This window comes from Schistocerca americana, chromosome 2 (genome assembly GCF_021461395.2).
Source record: "Schistocerca americana isolate TAMUIC-IGC-003095 chromosome 2, iqSchAmer2.1, whole genome shotgun sequence".
NCBI classification, from domain to species: domain Eukaryota; kingdom Metazoa; phylum Arthropoda; class Insecta; order Orthoptera; family Acrididae; genus Schistocerca; species Schistocerca americana.
The window spans coordinates 485,813,520-485,836,057 of NC_060120.1; the positions used below are offsets into that span (position 1 = coordinate 485,813,520).

Below are 22,538 nucleotides of genomic sequence, written 5' to 3' on the forward strand. Positions count from 1 at the left end.
GTGAGTCATGTGAATAGGTTTATGACAAAATTATGGTTGCACAATAGAATTAACAGACTTTGAAAGTGCAGCTAGATGCATGGGACATTCCATTTCAGAAATTGTTAGGGAATTCAATATTCTGAGATCAACAAGGTCAAGAGCATGCAGAGAATACCAAATTTCAAGCATTACTTCTCACCACAGACAACGCATTGGATTGCATTTCATGCCAAAATTATTCACGTGAGTTTTTCTAGTGGTGGTTTTTTAATTTTTGATTTTTGTTATTGCATACTTTAAATAAACAATGAAAAAACTTGCAAGATTAGAGACAACAACAAGGTGTGTGCTCTTCAGCAGTTTTTTATTTGTTGCACAAATTGTTCAGCATTCATGTAGTGCACAATTCATTACATTTCCACCCTTTTTCTAGTTTTGTTTCAAATGAAACATTTGATTTACGCTATCATCTGGGAAATTTTCAAATATTTCAAAACAATACGTTCATTCAGCTGATAGGGAAGGTAAATTTAATCACAGATCCATAGGGTTCCCAGTAAGCTGGGTATACTTTGGTCCATCAGTTAATTGGTCAACAGGTTAAATCCTCAACTACTTAAATGATCAAATGAATTGTCAAATAAATTAAACTGTCAGCTCGACAAATCACTGGATGCTGAAGAGCCGGCCTATCCTAGCGCATTGTTGCTCGCATTTCGTCACTGATTATAAAGCTACTTTCACATTTCACAATGGCCAACTGTATCTTTGTCTGCGTATTATTTTGTACTATTTCACCACATGGTTGGTGGTCACATGTTTCTTATGGGCTACTTTGTAACTACTTTTAAGAAGCATAATAATGTAGTCTCATGCTGTTGTTTAATTAGGAAAACACCTTTTGCTATCCAAATGCCACCTGACAAGCAACCTTCTTTAGCAGCGGTATGTGGACACAGAGAGATTCACATTTTTTTCCTGTTTCAAATCTGCTACTTCACATGAACCATATGACCACCTCTTTTTTTGTACAACAATTCTACATTTTTGTTTGCATCATAAGTTTATATATGTAATATGGTCATATTGTATAAGTTTATCTACATAATGTAAACTATTTACATACATTATCATCATAAACTTCACACAGTATTTTCATATTTTGCTCAGTATCAAATTTATGTTTGCTGTTACACTCCTGGAAATGGAAAAAAGAACACATTGACACCGGTGTGTCAGACCCACCATACTTGCTCCGGACACTGCGAGAGGGCTGTACAAGCAATGATCACACCCACGGCACAGCGGACACACCAGGAACCGCGGTGTTGGCCGTCGAATGGCGCTAGCTGCGCAGCATTTGTGCACCGCCGCCGTCAGTGTCAGCCAGTTTGCCGTGGCATACGGAGCTCCATCGCAGTCTTTAACACTGGTAGCATGCCGCGACAGCGTGGACGTGAACCGTATGTGCAGTTGACGGACTTTGAGCGAGGGCGTATAGTGGGCATGCGGGAGGCCGGGTGGACGTACCGCCGAATTGCTCAACACGTGGGGCGTGAGGTCTCCACAGTACATCGATGTTGTCGCCAGTGGTCGGCGGAAGGTGCACGTGCCCGTCGAACTGGGACCGGACCGCAGCGACGCACGGATGCACGCCAAGACCGTAGGATCCTACGCAGTGCCGTAGGGGACCGCACCGCCACTTCCCAGCAAATTAGGGACACTGTTGCTCCTGGGGTATCTGCGAGGACCATTCGCAACCGTCTCCATGAAGCTGGGCTACGGTCCCGCATACCGTTAGGCCGTCTTCCGCTCACGCCCCAACATCGTGCAGCCTGCCTCCAGTGGTGTCGCGACAGGGGTGAATGGAGGGACGAATGGAGACGTGTCGTCTTCAGCGATGAGAGTCGCTTCTGCCTTGGTGCCAATGATGGTCGTATGCGTGTTTGGCGCCGTGCAGGTGAGCGCCACAATCAGGACTGCATACGACCGAGGCACACAGGGCCAACACCCGGCATCATGGTGTGGGGAGCGATCTCCTACACTGGCCGTGCACCACTGGTGATCGTCGAGGGGACACTGAATAGTGCACGGTACATCCAAACCGTCATCGAACCCATCGTTCTACCATTCCTAGACCGGCAAGGGAACTTGCTGTTCCAACAGGACAATGCACGTCCGCATGTATCCCGTGCCACCCAACGTGCTCTAGAAGGTGTAAGTCAACTACCCTGGCCAGCAAGATCTCCGGATCTGTCCCCCATTGAGCATGTTTGGGACTGGATGAAGCGTCGTCTCACGCGGTCTGCACGTCCAGCACGAACGCTGGTCCAACTGAGGCGCCAGGTGGAAATGGCATGGCAAGCCGTTCCACAGGACTACATCCAGCATCTCTACGATCGTCTCCATGGGAGAATAGCAGCCTGCATTGCTGCGAAAGGTGGATATACACTGTACTAGTGCCGACATTGTGCATGCTCTGTTGCCTGTGTCTATGTGCCTGTGGTTCTGTCAGTGTGATCATGTGATGTATCTGACCCCAGGAATGTGTCAATAAAGTTTCCCCTTCCTGGGACAATGAATTCACGGTGTTCTTATTTCAATTTCCAGGAGTGTATTTTGTGCAATGTATTAAGTATTTATGGTTGTTTTTCTTATGTTTGTGTGTACAATTTCATGCAGATATGAATAAAATATGTGTAATTATAAAACAAAAAAGTAAAAAGAAAACAATAAAAAATTTAAACACAATTTTAAATAAACTAAAAGATATACAACAAAATAATAAAACAAAGACTCTCCCATGGGCATGTGACCTTGACGTGCTGTTAGTTACCACGCTACAGCGGCCTAATGTCAAAGGCAGAGCAAAAATTGGGAACCAGAATGAAAACTGCTCGTATCAGAGACAAAAAAAAGTGACTATGTCCTGGGAAAAGTTAAGGATGTAAAAGGAGGAAAGTAGCTTTTCGACTTATATGGCACCATCAAAGACATTTACAATCAAAACATTTTTAAGTCTTAGCACTTTTTTACGAGTTAACCCTACATCCTCAGTGCAATGAGCTCTCTTTGCTGCAAGGTACTGGCACACATGCACCTTATATTATATAGGCTAAAGCCTCTCATCCTGCACCCATAATCCAAAAGATTCGCCGGCCATAGTAAACATTACATAATATTGTATGGCTGAAGAGCATACATGCAATAGATAAAAAAAGTTTAACAGGAGATAAAATTTCTGGGGGTGGATTTGTTCATGGAGAGACATTAAAAGTAGCTTTTGATTTCTGGTTGGGGGTTGATTTTTTTCCCTGAGCGACCATTTCTCTCAGACCCACCCCCAGTTACATGTATGGTGAAGCATGTAAGAACAAATACACAAATTTTTGTGCTTAGAGAGAGTGGAATGAATCCACAATAGGAAATACCCACGTTGGATGACATGATGGATGTTATACAACAATACATCATGTTACTTTACTTGATATTATATACTACACTCCTGGAAACTGAAATAAGAACACCGTGAATTCATTGTCCCAGGAAGGGGAAACTTTATTGACACATTCCTGGGGTCAGATACATCACATGATCACACTGACAGAACCACAGGCACATAGACACAGGCAACAGAGCATGCACAATGTCGGCACTAGTACAGTGTATATCCACCTTTCGCAGCAATGCAGGCTGCTATTCTCCCATGGAGACGATCGTAGAGATGCTGGATGTAGTCCTGTGGAACGGCTTGCCATGCCATTTCCACCTGGCGCCTCAGTTGGACCAGTGTTCGTGCTGGACGTGCAGACCGCGTGAGACGATGCTTCATCCAGTCCCAAACATGCTCAATGGGGGACAGATCCGGAGATCTTGCTGGCCAGGGTAGTTGACTTACACCTTCTAGAGCACGTTGGGTGGCACGGGATACATGCGGACGTGCATTGTCCTGTTGGAACAGCAAGTTCCCTTGCCGGTCTAGGAATGGTAGAACGATGGGTTCGATGACGGTTTGGATGTACCGTGCACTATTCAGTGTCCCCTCGAGGATCACCAGTGGTGTACGGCCAGTGTAGGAGATCGCTCCCCACACCATGATGCCGGGTGTTGGCCCTGTGTGCCTCGGTCGTATGCAGTCCTGATTGTGGCGCTCACCTGCACGGCGCCAAACACGCATACGACCATCATTGGCACCAAGGCAGAAGCGACTCTCATCGCTGAAGACGACACGTCTCCATTCGTCCCTCCATTCACGCCTGTCGCGACACCACTGGAGGCGGGCTGCACGATGTTGGGGCGTGAGCGGAAGACGGCCTAATGGTGTGCGGGACCGTAGCCCAGCTTCATGGAGACGGTTGCGAATGGTCCTCGCCGATACCCCAGGAGCAACAGTGTCCCTTATTTGCTGGGAAGTGGCGGTGCGGTCCCCTACGGCACTGCGTAGGATCCTACGGTCTTGGCGTGCATCCGTGCGTCGCTGCGGTCCGGTCCCAGGTCGACGGGCACGTGCACCTTCCGCCGACCACTGGCGACAACATCGATGTACTGTGGAGACCTCACGCCCCACGTGTTGAGCAATTCGGCGGTACGTCCACCCGGCCTCCCGCATGCCCACTATACGCCCTCGCTCAAAGTCTGTCAACTGCACATACGGTTCACGTCCATGCTGTCGCGGCATGCTACCAGTGTTAAAGACTGCGATGGAGCTCCGTATGCCACGGCAAACTGGCTGACACTGACGGCGGCGGTGCACAAATGCTGCGCAGCTAGCGCCATTCGACGGCCAACACCGCGGTTCCTGGCGTGTCTGCTGTGCCGTGCATGTGATCATTGCTTGTACAGCCCTCTCGCAGTGTCCGGAGCAAGTATGGTGGGTCTGACACACCGGTGTCAATGTGTTCTTTTTTCCATTTCCAGGAGTGTATATTACATGACATGGGTACTAATGCTCATAAGTAAAAAAAGTGCAAATAACTGTTTTGATTTAAATACCTTTGAAGCTGCCACAGAAGTCGAAAAGCTAGCTGAACAGCTGTGAAAGTAACCAATACTTTTAAAAGAGTTGTCCTCGACTAACACCAGACACGCACCCTTTTTAATATTTATGTATTTTGAAAATGTTCTCTCTATTAGTCAAGGTTTCTCAAACATTGATTCTGTAATTCATTAGTGAATCAGAATATACTAAAGTCTTCATTTATAAATCAGCTTTATGTGCAATAATCTGCAATGCAAATGTATCTGAACTACAGCATTTCATCAACTGTATTGTGTGGGTTTTCCAAATAATGTTCTACAGTTTTAACCCCAAAAAAGTTAATGCTATCTACTGCCTGAGCATACTACTTTTGTATTCTATGAGAGACACTGAGCGGCTTGCAGTGACTCCTGTCTAGTGTACTGCTTGCCTCCGGCAGCAGACAATGTGCAATATACTTCCGTAAAAGTGAACTTTATTTACCATGAAAAACTTTGTTACAAATTATAAACTGTCAAAAACTGACAATGATGAACCTTCTTTACAAAAAAATTATGAAAAATATTAATTAAATGTGTAGTGACCTACAAAGAAGTGTTATATGGGAAACTAAGATCTATTATATCATTGTCATTCTTAGAACAAACGCTCTGATTTTTTTTTTTTTTTTTGTTCTCACTTCTTCTTCTTCTTCGATATCTGATGTTGTATCATGAGCAGGCTGGAGGCCAGATGTGATTTCTGTAAATGTAATTTGGTAATTTCAAGCACTGGATGAAATTTTACCTAATTTTGTACTCTCTTATTGTGATATTGTAGTATTTGCTTACCCCACCAGCCTTAAGAAATGTCTGTGAATATTTTAAATAATGCGTGAGAGGTACAAATGTTATTCATATTGTTGTTGGCAATCTTTAAGACAAATGACATTATTTCATTATCTTTCTGGACTAATTAATAATATTGAACACAGACTTGTTTAAAAAAACAATAACCCTAATGATACTCCTTCAGAGTGGATAGGTATTTTGCTTAATTTCAAGGAATTTTATGTAAAAATATCATGCTTGTGTATGCTGATAGAATCTGTGGGAAAGATGTTTTATCAATACTTAAAGAATGCAAATATTTATCGAGATAAGTTTAAAATATTATGGGATGGTACATACAGTTGTTCACGCAAAGAAGTAACCCATGATAGCTGGATATTTTATTAAAGAACTATTTTTGGTATTTAATAAAAAGATATCCTTGAGAGCTTACTAGTCAGAACTTATAGCCCTACCCACCAAAGATATTTTAGTACCGTATGGTTGTAGTTTGTGTATGTAGATGAGATGTAGTTTCTGATAAAGCAGATGAACAATTAATAGGGTCTTACCACTTAAGAGAACTGCTGTTATGTAAGTGCATGCTGCTTCAATTTAAAGAAAATTTCAGAGGTAAAGATGACCTGCATTTTGACACATTCACGATCCTCACAGATTGTTTTTAGTATATATGTTACCGGCCAAACCCGATTTTAGAATGAACTAGTTTCGCCTAGGTCAAACTCGTTCATCCTGTTACCAATAGGGTACAACAGTTTAGCCTATGTCGAATCAGTTTATCCTAGTTAGAATTTACATGCTTTAGGATAAACTGGTACGCCCTAGTCTGAACTAATTTTGCCCAGTCAGATTGTCATGGATGAGCCTTCGTGTAGTAGGCAAGCCAATCAAAAGCTGTGGAGAGAAAAGTTTCTGGAGGAAATTTTGAAGAGTGGAAACAAAAAGTCTTCTCATTATAATGTGTTATCAGTAGACGAATATGCGGATTTGGTTAAACAAGTAGAAGACGCAGAAAAGTTGGAAAAAAGATCATCGTTACAAAAAAGAAGACTGAAATGTTTGCTGTTTTGAAAATTGGCAATGTGAAGAAACTCACTGCATGATGTGAAGGGAATACAAAATACTTTGTTCCAGTTGATGAACTTTATGATGTGATTGACGCAGCTTGCGTAGCTGTGGATCATGGTGGTCGCAACAGGATGTTAGCAGAGACATCAAAAAAATATGCCAACATCACAAAGGGAATGATATGCCTCTATTTATCAATGTGTGATGTTTGTCAACAATTCGGAAATGAATAGCAGATGCCAAACTGATTTGATTCATTTCCAAACACAATCAGATGGGAATTTAAAATTCATTTTAGTTTACCAAGACCACCTCACAAAATTTGTTCTCCCTCGTATGTTAACATCAAAGAGGGCTGAAGAAGTGGCTTATCATTTGAATGACATATTCCTAACTGTAGGGGTGCCGTGCATTCTTCAATCTGATAATGGCAGAGAATTTGTCAATAATGTTATAAGTGGACTCGCAAAGCTTTGGTCAGAACTGAAAATTGTGCATGGAAAACCAAGGCACAGCCAAAGTCAGGGTTCTGTTGAACGTGCCAACCAAGACATTGAAAATATGATAAGTTCTTGGTTAAAGGACAACAATTCAATGAAGTGGTTAGAAGGATTAAGGTATGTCCAATTCACGAAATATTGAGCTTACCACTCTGGCATAAAACAATCACCTTACAAGGCATTATTCAGAATCAAACCTAGAGTAAGACTTTCCACTTCCTCGTTGCCTCAAGAAATTATAAATGATATTCAGGATGAAGATGACCTAATGAAGGCAATTGAAGATGACAGCAATACTGAACAGTACGAAGACAGCAATGATAACATTATGAAAATTGACACAAACGACATTCAAAATGCTAGAAAAATTGTGAAAGAAAATCTAAGAAAAACAACCTAATAGAATGAAAGCTTCCTCTGACAAATCCCATCCACCCACTGACATTGGAGACAATGTAACCATACCTATTCCAGATGTAGATAAAGGCAGAGGTGACCTTCGAAACATAATTGGAGTAATACTTCAAAAGACTGATGAGGGCCTCTACAAAGTTGGCACCAAACATGGCGTACTTCAAAAACATTATTTCAGTTATAATTTTATTAAAATTTTCCATAATTTTTTGTAATAAAATATTAAAAAATATTTGTTTCACCTTCTTGTTAATTCTTTAGAACTGATTTCGACATATGCATTCAGAAGTTTTTAGATGTGGAAGATATTAACCAGGATACTGAAATATCTTTAAGGACTGCAGCCACAAAACATTCTGTTGGATCAGGGCAATGCAGTTGTAAGAAAAACTGTACAACAAACAAATGCAATTGTAAGAAAAACAAACTCTGCAATTGTAAGTGCCACCAAAGTAAACCTTGCAAAAATAAGTAAATAAGCAAATTGCAGATAAGGTGATTTCTGTGGATGGATGGATGTAAGTTGATCTAGTGATAGATGTGAAATTAAAGATTAGTTAATAAATAACTTTAATGAATCATATTGACTATTTTATTTCTATTCCTTTATTCAGTTTACTTTGTAAAGCTTATGGAAAATACAAACAAGGTGAAATTAGTTCAGACTAGGATGTAGCAATTTATCCTAAGGTATGTAAATTCTAACTAGGATAAACCGATTTGACCTAGGCTAAACTGTTTCATCCTATCGGTAACAGGACGAACGAGTTTGGCCTAGGTGAAACTAGTTCATCCTAAAATCGGGTTTGGCCGGTAACATATATTTTGAAAGTTTCACATAACAAATTACGCAAACAATATTAAACTATGCCCACATCCAAAGATTTACTTTACACAAACAAGCTTTATCAGATTCGTACAATACATTTCACAGTGTGTGCATGTCTTTACAATACATTAATACAAAAACACAATTCATATAGACAGACATTCTACATGTCACGACATGGCACATACCACATTTGGTGCCTAACATGAGAGGCTCACAAGGCACTTGTATTTACCACAACACAATATTTGTTTTAAGTACTAATGTGTATTGTATTTTTCTTTCATGTACTTAAAAACCAAAAATCAGGTACTTCAACAGAAAGTAACTTGGTTACAGCACTGACTATAAATGCTATGCCAATGCCAGCAGTCAGGAATGATTTTTAACCTTACTCTTTGCCAAACTTGATGAGAAAGAGAAAGAGAGAGAATGGATAAGGGAAGAGAAAGATCAAATTAAGGAGAAGGAATGAGATGAGACAGACAGACTTTTATTGAAAATGGTAGAGGAATCTATTAAGTTGAGCAAAAAGGAATGTGAAGAGAAAGACTGAATTAGGGAGAAGGAATGCCAAGAAAAGCAGTGTTTAAGCAAGGGGAAAGGAAAGAGAAAGAGAAAGAGAGAGACAGAGACCGTGCTTTGCAGAGCAATTACATAAAGTACTTGATGCGTGTGATGAATGTATTATTGAGCAGATCTCTGAGGAGATGAAAAAGATAAAGTTAAAGGTAGATAAAGTGCTCACTAAAACACTGGACTTACCTGAGAAAGTGAACACACTTGATGCGAAACTTGAAAGCTTGAGCGAAGCTCACAAATGCTTAGAAAAGAATGTTAAGAGCGTAGTAAAGACGGTAGACGATTTAACTACGAACTTCGAACAGAAAATAGAGACAGAGGTAGCTGCTGCTCTACAGTGTTTAAATATTACTACATTTCAATTCCCTCCCATGTAACATGTATGATTTACAAATACAGAGGACAGACAGAGAGAAAAATGTAAATGTATGCAGCACTATGGTATAAAATGTCATCCCTTGTACCAGCCATCAATAAGGCAACATGCTAATTCAAAACAGGCAATATGAGAATGTTGGTAACACCCAGCTGTGGCTCACACGCTGTGAAAATTGTATTGTTGTGCTGCCACAGTCAGCTGCTGCGGTACCAACACTGACTCATTTAAAACATGAAGAGACATTATTGAAGCACCACCACTTCCAAATGTTTTTTGAAGAGAAAAAAACAACACATCCTGTCATTTTTATTAAAGGTTTTTGAAAGGTGGAGTGAACACAAAAAGGTGCAATTTGTCACTTCTTTCAAAATGGGAGATGGCGCTCTCTGGGCAATGGAGACAGCGGATAATTGCGAAACTTTTACCGAATTTCAAAAGGCATTTTTAGGTAAATTTTGGTCTAAGTCAGCCCAAGGGCATCTTCGTAAAGAAGTTCACAATCTGGAAGTATACAACCTGTGTCACGGAAACCTATGTAGGTATTTTTAAAAATATTTGAACAAGACACATTACTGGGATGAACTGATTTCGGCAAGGCACAGTCTAAGAATTCTGAAAGGTAAATTTCCAATATTGATTAGGGAAAAGTTATTCCATATTCCAGACACTGATCTGGACTTGCTTATGGCTACAATTGATTCACAAGACTTGATTCAAGAGGATGCAAAATAGAATGAATCACATGTGAATCAATCAAATGGCTATGTGAAAAATAAAAGTATTGAATGTAAATAGGCCAAGAAACAATGGAAATAAGTAGAGTGATGACCAAGGGATGTGGCAACATAACGGTCACAATAATAGTGTGAATAACCAGTCAAATTATCACAGAAACAGAAATAACAATGAGAACTCGTTCCATGGAATGGGAATAGTAATTTTAACTGGAACAACAATAATTTTTCCAACTAATTCCAACCCAGAAACATGCATGGCAATAATGGAATGTCACTAGGTAATAACACAACATGTCCGCACCAGCTAACTCGCAAGGTAACCACAGTGCAGGTCGAAACCATCCTGTAAAAGTATAAATGTTATTCCCATGCTGTCAACAAGTCAAGTGCAGTCACAGTTGCCTCAGCAACCGAACATACCACAGACATTCCAGGCACAACAACAGAATGTACGTATAATAGAGGTGACTGATGAACCAAAAGTGGGAACATCCCAGGTGTCAAATTCCTCACGTCCAATGTAAGCTCTTCGCAGTCAGTTGTGTGAGAAAAAAAGGGGGGGGGGGGGGGGGGCAAAGTACACCTCTCACTGTGTCCATGCTTTGATACAAGAAAGGCACTGAAATTCAAGATGAACTGTGCACTGACACACATCTATGTGCTCAGCAGAACCAAGAATTAGTTCAGGCTGCATTTGTCGGCACGATTCACGATATTCCTGTGAATGTTATCGTAGATACAGGTATGGGTGTCTCGATCATGGATTATGGCTTATATAAGTAAATCAGAGTCATAGGTTGCCTGGTTTGCCAGTTCAGATTGTCGGTGCAATAAGAGGCTGCACTTAGAGGAATCAGCAGCGATGCGCAGGTCAAGATCATCGTAGGAAATGTTTCCATTATATGCTCATTCCTAACTGTAAAGAATCTTGTGGTTCCTTGCATAATTGGCTGGGAATTTCTCTGGGAAAGGGACGCTATGTTCGACCTTTCTCGTGCGCGCTGCTCGTTGATGTACAATAGTAGAAAGTTAGAACTGGCAGTAATCACTACTATGGCCTTGGACAGTATTGCTGGGGGCTAAAAGTGACTTATGGTGCACTGCAGCTCTTGCACATCACAAGAGAGTACACCGGGAAAGATTATTCTCCTATACAGTCTGATGATGATGGCACCATACACAAGATTTGTCAGGATATCAAGCATAAGGTTACTGATTCATACTATCTTGAAACTCATCAGCAACAACAACTCATACAGTTGCTTAAAGGTTATGCCATGGTTTTCACTGAAAAACCTGGTATAATAAATGGATATGTGTATGACATGGCAGAAAAGTCACACAAAACTTACTGTTGAGCCACTTACTCGGTACCATGGAGTAAGTAGGAGGCTGCGTCTGAGGAGATACAAAGAATGATGGAATGGGGAATAACTGAGATTTCATTATCACCCTATAGCAGTCCCGTGGACGCAGTACCCAAGTCAGACAAAGCATCTGACTTGTACTTGATACCCGTGATATTAATAAGATTATTATATCTGTGCGAACACGACCAGAAAGCTTAGAGGAGCAAATACCGAAGTTCCAGGGTGTTAGGTATCTAACTAGCTTTGATCTCCATGCTACTTACTGGCAGGTCCTGTTATCAGAAAGATATAGGAGATATATAGCCTTCATCTTCACAGGTTGAAGCTACCAGCTTAGACTCTTACCCTTTGGGCTCAATGTCAGCACAGGGGTGTTTATAGCGGCTCTAGACGCTGTAATCGGGCCGGATCTGCTTGATAGTCACATTGTACATTGACAACCTCCTCATAGCCACTAGGACATGGGAGGAGCATCTGGAACTTATACAGAGAGTTCTGAAAGATTCACAGATGCGGGAGTAGCAGCGAACATGCGAAAATCAAAATTTGCACAAAGAGCTTAAGGTTTTGGGACACATCGTAACTCCTGTAGGAATTTTCCTGGATATGTGTAAACTTGATGCCATCACACATGTATCATATCCTAGCACCAAGAAACAATATAAATCATTGCTCGGGTTAGCATATTTCTTTCGGCATTTTGTTTCTGTACAGCTGTAAAACAATGATCTGTTGTTGGGACTGCTGCAAAAGAACACATCATGGTTCTTTTCATAAGAGTCTAGGATCACATTCGATAGGATTTGAGATGCTATAGTACACTCAGAGATTTCACACCATCCTGACATGTCTCAGGACTTTTACTTAGTTATGGATGTGTTGAACTGTGATCTGGGCATTTGCTTTTCCAAATAAACAATGTGAATGGGCAAGCCGATGTTAAAAGAATCAGTTGCGCTAGCCATGTATTTACTGGCTGCTACATGGCTTATTCAACAACCAAACTGGAGATTTTGGCCATTTGGTTCTCAAACGGCATCACTACTACATGTACAGGCATCATGTAGTCATCTTTTGTAATCATCATTTGTTGAGTTTAATCTTAACATGCCGACTCTTGCATGCAAGACTTACCCGATGGGTACTTGCATTGCAAGAGTATGACTTCGAGATCAGGCCTGTAAAGGGGAAAGACAACATAGTGGCAGATATCTTAGCGCATTAAGGCTTGCCAAAGTTCACAGAGTTGGTTGAGCAATCTTCTGAGTATAAGATCCTTCTTGAAAGGATGCAGGAAGAAGACAACAGTACTTACACAGGTGTCGGAATATCAGAGATTTACAGAGAGCTGACCCTTTATGGAGCAAAACAACTGTATCTTTGGCTGGATCAGAGGGCGACGAGCAAAATGATTATTACAAATTGTATGATGGCATTGTGTTCCTTAGGAATGCACCCGATAATGAATATTGCTGTGTGTATACCTGCTGAAAACTTAGAAAATGTAATCTGTTACACCTACCATTCATGGGAACATTTTGGCATAAGAAAATGCCACTCATTGCTAGTATCCTAATTTAGCCAAAAAAGTGAAAAAGCTCATCAGAACATGCCCTATCTGTCAGAGAGTTAAGCCCACAATGTTAGCACATAGCGCAAGTTACACATAACAATACCTGCGAAACCTAAACAACTTATAGCTGTGGACATAACAGGACCACTACTGATAGCCTGAGGAGGGAACAGACACATTGTAGCCATGTACGATGTCTTCTCTAAAATGATAAAGCTTTATTCCACTAGAAATGCTACGTCACATGCTCTCATAAGAAAATCTGATAGTTATTACATTCGTCAAGTGGGAAAGCCTGCCATGATGCTGATGGATAACACACCATACTTCAAAAGCCATAAGTGGAAACAATTAATACACAATCATGGAGTTAAAAATATATTAATTTCAGCCTTTAACCTTAAGGCTAATCTGGTAGAAAGGAATTTTAGAGAATTTAACAGGTTCGTACATACATACGCTCCTAAAAAACCTATGAAGTGGACTCAGTACGTTCCAATATTTGAAAGTATCTATAATAATCTACCTCACGAGACTAACGGATTCACACTAGTGGAACTGATGTTGAATAAGGAGGAGCTCGATGAGTGGATTAGACCACTCCCAAGGATCAAAAGAAAGATAACCTTTGATAAAAATGTGACTAAATCACTGAGGGAAAAGCCGAAGCCAGGAGGATAAGGCATACACGCTCGAGTAAGATTGTTCACATGTATCAAACAGGTGAACAGGTCTTACTGAGGGCCCATCCTAGAGCCTCTTGTGATAAAAAAGTTAACAAGAAGTGGCAGTTATTGTATAATGGTCCATATACACTCCTGGAAATGGAAAAAAGAACACATTGACACCGGTGTGTCAGACCCACCATACTTGCTCCAGACACTGTTAGAGGGCTGTACAAGCAATGATCACACGCACGGCACAGCGGACACACCAGGAACCGCGGTGTTGGCCGTCGAATGGCGCTAGCTGCGCAGCATTTGTGCACCGCCGCCGTCAGTGTCAGCCAGTTTGCCGTGGCATACGGAGCTCCATCGCAGTCTTTAACACTGGTAGCATGCCGCGACAGCGTGGACGTGAACTGTATGTGCAGTTGATGGACTTTGAGCGAGGGCGTATAGTGGGCATGCGGGAGGCCAGGAGGACGTACCGCCGAATTGCTCAACACGTGGGGCGTGAGGTCTCCACAGTACATCGATGTTGCCGCCAGTGGTCGGCGGAAGGTGCACGTGCCCGTCGACCTGGGACCGGACGGCAGCGACGCACGGATGCACGCCAAGACCGTAGGATCCTACGCAGTGCCGTAGGGGACCGCACCGCCACTTCCCAGCAAATTAAGGACACTGTTGCTCCTGGGGTATCGGCGAGGACCATTCGCAACCGTCTCCATGAAGCTGGGCTACGGTCCCGGACACCGTTAGGCCGTCTTCCGCTCACGCCCCAACATCGTGCAGCCCGCCTCCAGTGGTGTCGCGACAGGCGTGAATGGAGGGACGAATGGAGACGTGTCGTCTTCAGCGATGAGAGTCGCTTCTGCCTTGGTGCCAATGATGGTCGTATGCGTGTTTGGCGCCATGCAGGTGAGCGCCACAATCAGGACTGCATACGACCGAGGCACACAGGGCCATCACCCGGCATCATGGTGTGGGGAGCGATCTCCTACACTGGCCGTACACCACTGGTGATCGTCGAGGGGACACAGAATAGTGCACGGTACATCCAAACCGTCATCGAACCCATCGTTCTACCATTCCTAGACCGGCAAGGGAACTTGCTGTTCCAACAGGACAATGCACATCCGCATGTATTCCGTGCCACCCAACGTGCTCTAGAAGGTGTAAGTCAACTACCCTGGCCAGCAAGATCTCCGGATCTGTCCCCCATTGAGCATGTTTGGGACTGGATGAAGCGTCGTCTCACGCGGTCTGCACGTCCAGCACGAACGCTGGTCCAACTGAGGCGCCAGGTGGAAATGGCATGGCAAGCCGTTCCACAGGACTACATCCAGCATCTCTATGATCGTCTCCATGGGAGAATAGCAGCCTGCATTGCTGCGAAAGGTGGATATACACTGTACTAGTGCCGACATTGTGCATGCTCTGTTGCCTGTGTCTATGTGCCTGTGGTTCTGTCAGTGTGATCATGTGATGTATCTGACCCCAGGAATGTGTCAATAAAGTTTCCCCTTCCTGGGACAATGAATTCACGGTGTTCTTATTTCAATTTCCAGGAGTGTATAATAACAAACATTCCATATGACGGATGCTATATCCCAGATGGACGGATGCTATATCCCAGCACATCCTAGGATCTAAAAGTAAGAGGACTCTATCCTCACCACGACATAAAAACAGTTATAAAAATGGAATAGATGTCAACTGTGTCATGAGTATTACAGAGAACATGATTCCCTCAAATTGTAAATAGTAGCATTGGTTAGTTATAAAATTTGTACTTACACTCATTTTTAACTTGTGCTCAATTTTTTATATAGTCTGTAGCCAAAGTTACGTAGTCAAAGTTTTACGTAGGATTAACCTTTCTACCGAATTTTCCACGCAGTTCACAATTTCAATGGTTTCTAGCTAGGTTAGATTCATGTATATGTGTTTTCTGCCTTAGTAGTAAGTTTTATGCTTTCACTGTTTTCTTTGTGTAAGAATCAGTGTTTAGTTATAGGTTATTGCCACACCTTAAAGGCATTTTTGTGGCAGATTTCAAAACATTAAGCCACTAATGACAAACGGTGTCAGAGGCACCTTCAAATGAGAATTGATTTTAATTTTTGTGTAAAGAATTAGGCTGAGCTCTCAGTAAGGCAATAAACTTACCCCTGAGGCCACTAATTGTTCCTTTCGTCCATTACAGAATCAGGGCGTTCTGGTCGGGTGTGGTTTTGCAGTTATCTACCGATCAGAAAAGTCCGTTTTAGACAGTCTATGCATTTCAATGCATATTTTAACTTCATTTTGTGGATGGGTGTTAGCGTTTAGCTAAGGATTTTAGATGCACACATTTCCGATTAAGTTAGGAGTACCTGCAAGAATTGGTATGCATTACATGAACTGTAAATACTCTTTCATTCAAATATTAGATGAACTTTATTGATTTTACAATGACAATGGTGTACAAACTGTAAAGTGGCTTTTGATGAACTAAATAAGTGATGACATTAGGAAGTGAAACTTACAAACTGGTGCGCGAACGATTAAGTGACAAGTGACAATGATGATTTTTTCTGTTCTCACTTCTTCTTCTGAAATTTCTGATGTCGTATCTTGAGTGTGCTGGGGGCCAGATGTGACTGCTCTAGTGTAATTTGGTAATCTCAAGCAATAGATAAAATTTTATCTAATTTTGTAATCTCTTATTGTAGTATTTGCTAACCCCACCAGCCTACACTTTAAGAAGTGTCTGTGAATATTTTAAATAATGCGCAAGAGATGCAGATGCTATTCATACTGTTGTCTACCATCTTAAGACCAACAACATTATTTCACTATATTTCTGAACTGATTAATAATATTCAGCTCAGACTTGTTTAAATAAAATAATACTCCTTCAGAGTGGATAGGTATTTTGCTTAATTTCAAGGAATTTTACATAAAAACATTGTGCTTGTGTGTGCTGATAGAATCTGTGGCAAAGACTATGTTTCATCAATACTTAAAGCAAGCAAATATTTATCGAGAGAAGTTTCAAGTATTATGAGAGGGTACATACAATTGTTCATGCTAGGAAGTGACCCTTGATAGTTGGATATTTTATTAGAGAACTATATTTGGATTTAATAAAAAGATAGTCCTGCGAGCTTACTAGCCGGAACTTACAGCTCTACCCACCAAAGACAGTTTAATACTGTGCAGTTGAAGTTTGTGTGTGTAAGTGAGATTTATTTTCTGATAAGAACAGATGAACAATTAATAGAATCTTATCACATAAGAGAACTGCTATTAATATGTGCATGCTGTTTCAATTTAAAGGGAGTTTCAGAGGTAAAGCTAGCTACCTACATTTTAATACATTCAAGATCCTCAAAGATTGTTTTCAGTGTGCAGGGTTATTATAATTAAAGTTAAACTTTCAAAACGCTATAGAAATAACACCACGGGTCAGAATGACATCAAATTGTAATGGAATATTATCAGAGAAGGGGGAAAACGTACGGCAGAAGAAAAAAAAATTATGTGAAAATTGATCAATAGATGGCACTGTATGTGTCAGAATATGTAAATGGAAACACCTATCATACGCATGGCCCATTGAAGTTGGTATAAATATGCCGGGTACACTGCTTTACCTCCTTTTGCGTCTGTGACATTCACCATGACTGTATCAATGCAGGATACCGCTCTGCTTGTAAAGCTGTAGTGGAAGAACGATAACTGTGAACACGTCGCTCTGCAGAAGGGTTGGAAAAAGGGCATTGGTCCAATGACTGCCATGGGTCTGGAGAAAATGATTTGGAAATTTGAAAAGACAGGTTCTTTTGGTGTGCAACCTGGTAGAGGGAGGAAACGGACTGATTTGAAGTCAGTCCAAGCAGTGACCACAGTAATGCAGGAGGAGACAAGTGGTAGTGCGCAAACATGTAGTGCATGGAGAATTGTCCGAACACTGTACATACCCATAAGCACAGTGCGTAAAATCCTATGAAACATCCTCCTTTGTTATCCATTCAAAATTACCCATGTTGACCTGCCAGCAAGAGAGACCTTTGCTTTAGATTTTCTTGCTCGCATGGAAGTGGACAATGATTGGCCGTGGAAGCCCACTTCTATACGACATGATATGTCAATACACAAAATTGTCGAATAAGGGCAACGGAAAACTCACACACAAATCAACCAGTACCACTTCATCCTGAAAAGGTCACTGTGTGGTGCAGGTTTACTGCATCATTTAACATGAGAGGTGCTTCTGGTCCTGTTACCTGTACCATCACTGGTAAGCACTATGAGTGACTTGCGCAACCATGTCATTCCAGTTCTCCAACAGCATGGATGGGATCATTTTTAAGCAAGATGGCACACTTCCGCACACTGCAAATCCAGTTAAGCAGCTGCTGAAGTGCCATTTTGGAAATGACAGAATTATCATCTGCCATTTCCCTACAGCCTGGCCATCGCGATCACCTGATCTTAATCTGTGTGACTTCTGGCTGTGGGACTATCTGAAACATGTTGTGTTTAGTGTTCTGATTGCAAACTTAGCTGCATTTATGGCATGTGTTGCGCAACACATTTTGAACGTGACCCTGGAAACACTTGTCAATTGTGGAACATGCTGTTTCTCAATTTAAACTTGTTGCAGAAAACAGTGGACAGTATACTGAACACATTTTATGCCAGTCACACGGAAATTAATAACCTGATTTGATTTTGATTCATGCTTTTTATGCAGTTTGTGGCCTCAGGAAAATTAAAAACTGACGTGAGTGATACTTTTTATGCGGTTTTTGGCCTCAGGACAATTACAAACTGATTTTTCTCATCTAATGTGATATGACCTTACTGTGGGGGATGGGCTTATGTAACTAACAGTATCACACCTGTACACCCATGCACACTGAGTAGTACAGTTTGTTTAATGTCAAACATACACCTCAGACATTGTTGTATGATTCATTTGTCATTTGCAGCTGACTACTATTAAATTAACATTACTTTGTTTTAACATTACTATTTAAATTATATGGAGCCCTTCTTTTTCCATCTTCAGTACTTATCTGAAAATAAGAACAAAGCCACCTACATGAGCTTATTTTACATTCTTGTTCTTACTTATTCTTCCTTACCAGTACTTCTACCTTTTGGAATATTTGTAACATCTTGCACTTTCTATTCCAAACTTGAACTCTCCCTAGTTAACAATTTTCTCAGATATTGGCTTGTTTTCACTTTTCTCCTATTCTCCCTCCACTTTTGAATCCAGTTTGTCACTCACTTTGCAGCCTATTTCCTTCATGTAATTTTCATTTTCACTGATATCTCTCAAATTACTGTACCCATTTTTCACATAATCCCTAGTCTCCAAATTAATGGTTTCACTGCATTCAACACAATGACAAATATGTCATCTCCCCTGATCTCCTCTATATTTCTACACCTCTCCCCTCATGTTCTTCCATTAGTTTTTAGTAATATTTGCTTCCAAAGCTGAAGATTCATATTTGTTTTATGCTGTTGAGTCCTGCTCCAACTTTTCCATTACCTGTTCAGCCTTTATAAGCTGTTAAATATGCAATACAGAGCTGTTCCACCAATTTTAATTCCATGTTTACATTATCTGATCTGATGGTCTCACTGTTGGTAGAAATAGTAGAAAGACATGCTTTTTAATGACAAGAAACTCTTCATCCTCAAGAACAGACCAATGATATAAATGATTTATGAAATGGTTTTGACAATCCAAAACTAATAAAACACAAGGGGCAAAATCATAAACTGAATATTAAGAAAAGTTTAAAATTCATGTTATCTATTGTAGCATAAAATTCAGTGGCTTTAAATACATAAAACTGGTATGAGCAAGTGCAAGCAGGATTTTTCAACACTGGAAAAAAATCACAAATTAATAAAGTATCACATACTACATATAGCAGGGGAAGTACTTGTCTCTATGTTTGCTATCCTACTTATCACTTAGAAGAATTAAATAGTGGATAGTCAGTTAAATCATGTCACGGAACTACTCACTCTATAACAATGTCTTTGCATTCCTTTAGCACTTCACCAGCTTTTTTCCGTTCTTCGTTATCTGCAAGAACTAATGTCCCTATAGTTAAATGTAGCTTCTCTGGTACTTGGAAAATTGATGCATCTATGCCGCGGTTTCTACAAGATTGCAAAACTTCTTCCTGCAACAGTAAAAAGTTATTTCATGCTGAACATCTTTCCCCATAAAAATATTGACCTCAAAAAGCAAGAAAGGAAGCTATAAGTAAACAAACAGATTTTATTTTCTGTGGTTATGCAGTTCTCTTCTTCTTCTTCTTCTTCTTCCCTAATCATTCTTCTCTGCTCATATTTACGTTATGTACACTTTTTTTCATCTTCCCTATCCTCATCCATAATTTTCCAATTTTTGTCTCCGTCCCTTCACTTTCCAGGTTTTCAAAATACATTTGCCATTAATCATTCTGTTATTCTACCCTCCTGTAATCCCCTTTAACTGGATTAATGGCTGTCCATCTTGCCTAATTCTTGCTTGGGAATTTGCGCTATACCTATATAACCCTTCTGCCAGTGAAGACATCCTAGTTTACATACACTACGACTGTCAGGGTCTGTAATTGTTGATCTTCTACTATATGACAAGTTATAACCTGGATATTGTTTGCCAGAAAAGGAAAAGATTAACACAAGAAACTAGCACAAAAATTACTGAAAATAATATTATTGTGTTGTTGCTATCACACTATCTGCACGTAAAATGTGATATGTACATGGCAATAAAATATTTATTACCACAAGTACCGAAACCCTGGACTAACTACCATATTTACTCGAATCTAAGCCGCACCTGAAATTTGAGACTCGAAATTCGAGGGGAGAGTAAAGTTTTAGGCCGCACCTCCAAATCGAAACAAAGTTGGTCCATTGTAATATGAGACACAATTTTGCTCGAATGAATGACGATACAGCTACAGTAGTTTGGTTCGAGTCGTAAGCTTAGCAGTTAAGCTTTACCAGGTAGCCATTGCTATGTGTCAGGCGCTCCGTCCATATTTATACGGGTACCCTTCCTTTTTCACGTGCTTCGTCTGGTTTGAATTGTTTGCTTATTTTCCTTTGATCTGATAAGTGTCGTTCTCTTTGTTATAGGTGTTTACGTCATACTAAGCTGAGAATGCATTACTGTACTTTATCGTGCATTGTTTCTCGCATGATGATAATGAGTGTTTACGGCCTGTCGCTGATCGCGGCACGGCTTGCTTTTGTAGGCGCTACCGCTGCTTACAATTAAAAAAAAAAAAAAAAAAAAGAGAGGAATCGTCTCATTAGCGAAATGATGGCAAGAGACTGCCATTTGTTGTTACTTACACTGCTGCTTTCTTTGATAATGATCAACAAGAACCAAATAATAGACAGCGTATGATAGAAGACGTTCTGAACCAGAGTTTAGCGAAAGTTTTTCTCCATTTGAAAATCTTTGCAGGCGCCTCTCTAGTATATTACATTCTGCACAGAAATTAGAGTCATCTTAGATTTAAAAATCTAGTCAACTGCCGTGTTTCATTTCTGTCTGTATCACTATTAGGCATAAGAATAATACGAATATAAACGTGACATGATATGTATGTTCTTCAGCGTTTGCTGTTGTCTCACTCTAGTTTCGCAGTTTATTAGGCAGACAGGAATTAAATGAGATAGCAGCAAACACGAAACAATACGTGGCAAAATGTTTATATGCGTATTATTCTTATGGTGAAGAGAATACTGCATATGATCCACAATTCATAAAAGTTCCTATTAGCAACCATCTCTTCTCACAGGTAGGAAAAAATTCAGAACGTAGAGTTGGCCATATTGAAAAACACCCCAAACAGTCTTGCCAGTCGGATTTTCGTAGTACATTGAAACAATACGGAATTTGTATTTACTTCGTTGGATAATGTATGAAAATGCAGTGGTCGAAACTCAGGGCGGAGGAAAAAAGCTCGTCTTCCACCTTTTTTTTTTTAAATTTATTTATTGACGCAGAGGTTTTGGGGCCAGTATTTATCTTTGTGCCTACAAAGCTTGCCCGTGTAGCGCTACATGTATTCCACGGCAGAAGTTGGTTGTGGAAAGACCTACCAACATTTTTCAGAACTTCCGCTTGCTTTGCGCTCGATTCTAAGCCGCAGGTGGTTTTTTGGATTACAAAAACCGGAAAAAAAGTGCGGCTTAGATTCGAGTAAATACGGTATGGTAAATTTATAATTTCATCAATATCATAGAATACTGTTTGATTTATTAATTTTCTACTCGTTCTCCTTAAAAATAGTTGTATAAATTGTTTACATTCAGTTAAGGGGGAGGGGAAGTATAGGGAAAGCACTATCATTTTAATGTAAACTCCATTTCACAATATTTGTAAAGTCATGATTTTACAGCCCGTAAATAAAATAGAACCAATAAAGTTTTACACCCAGTGAAGACTGTTATCAAAAAAGAAAGATACTTAGATCAAAAATATAAGGGGCAGTCAAATGAAGGCGAGGCAGATGGAAAAATAGTAAGTAAACTGTTTATTATTTCAAAGTAATTGCCATATCTATTTATCCCACTGTGAGACGAGATGGTCAGTGC

General features: G+C 40.6%; 1 protein-coding gene across 2 annotated transcripts in view; it reads right to left on the bottom strand.

The window, feature by feature from the left end:
- Positions 1-22,538, bottom strand: part of LOC124595941 (activating signal cointegrator 1 complex subunit 1) — an 84,110-nt gene that overhangs the window by 11,480 nt on the left and 50,092 nt on the right. For both annotated transcript variants that reach the window (XM_047134859.1, XM_047134860.1), the window contains exon 5: positions 19,941-20,101. In XM_047134859.1, coding sequence (XP_046990815.1) covers positions 19,941-20,101 — 161 coding nt within the window. The remainder of the gene's footprint in view (positions 1-19,940; positions 20,102-22,538) is intronic.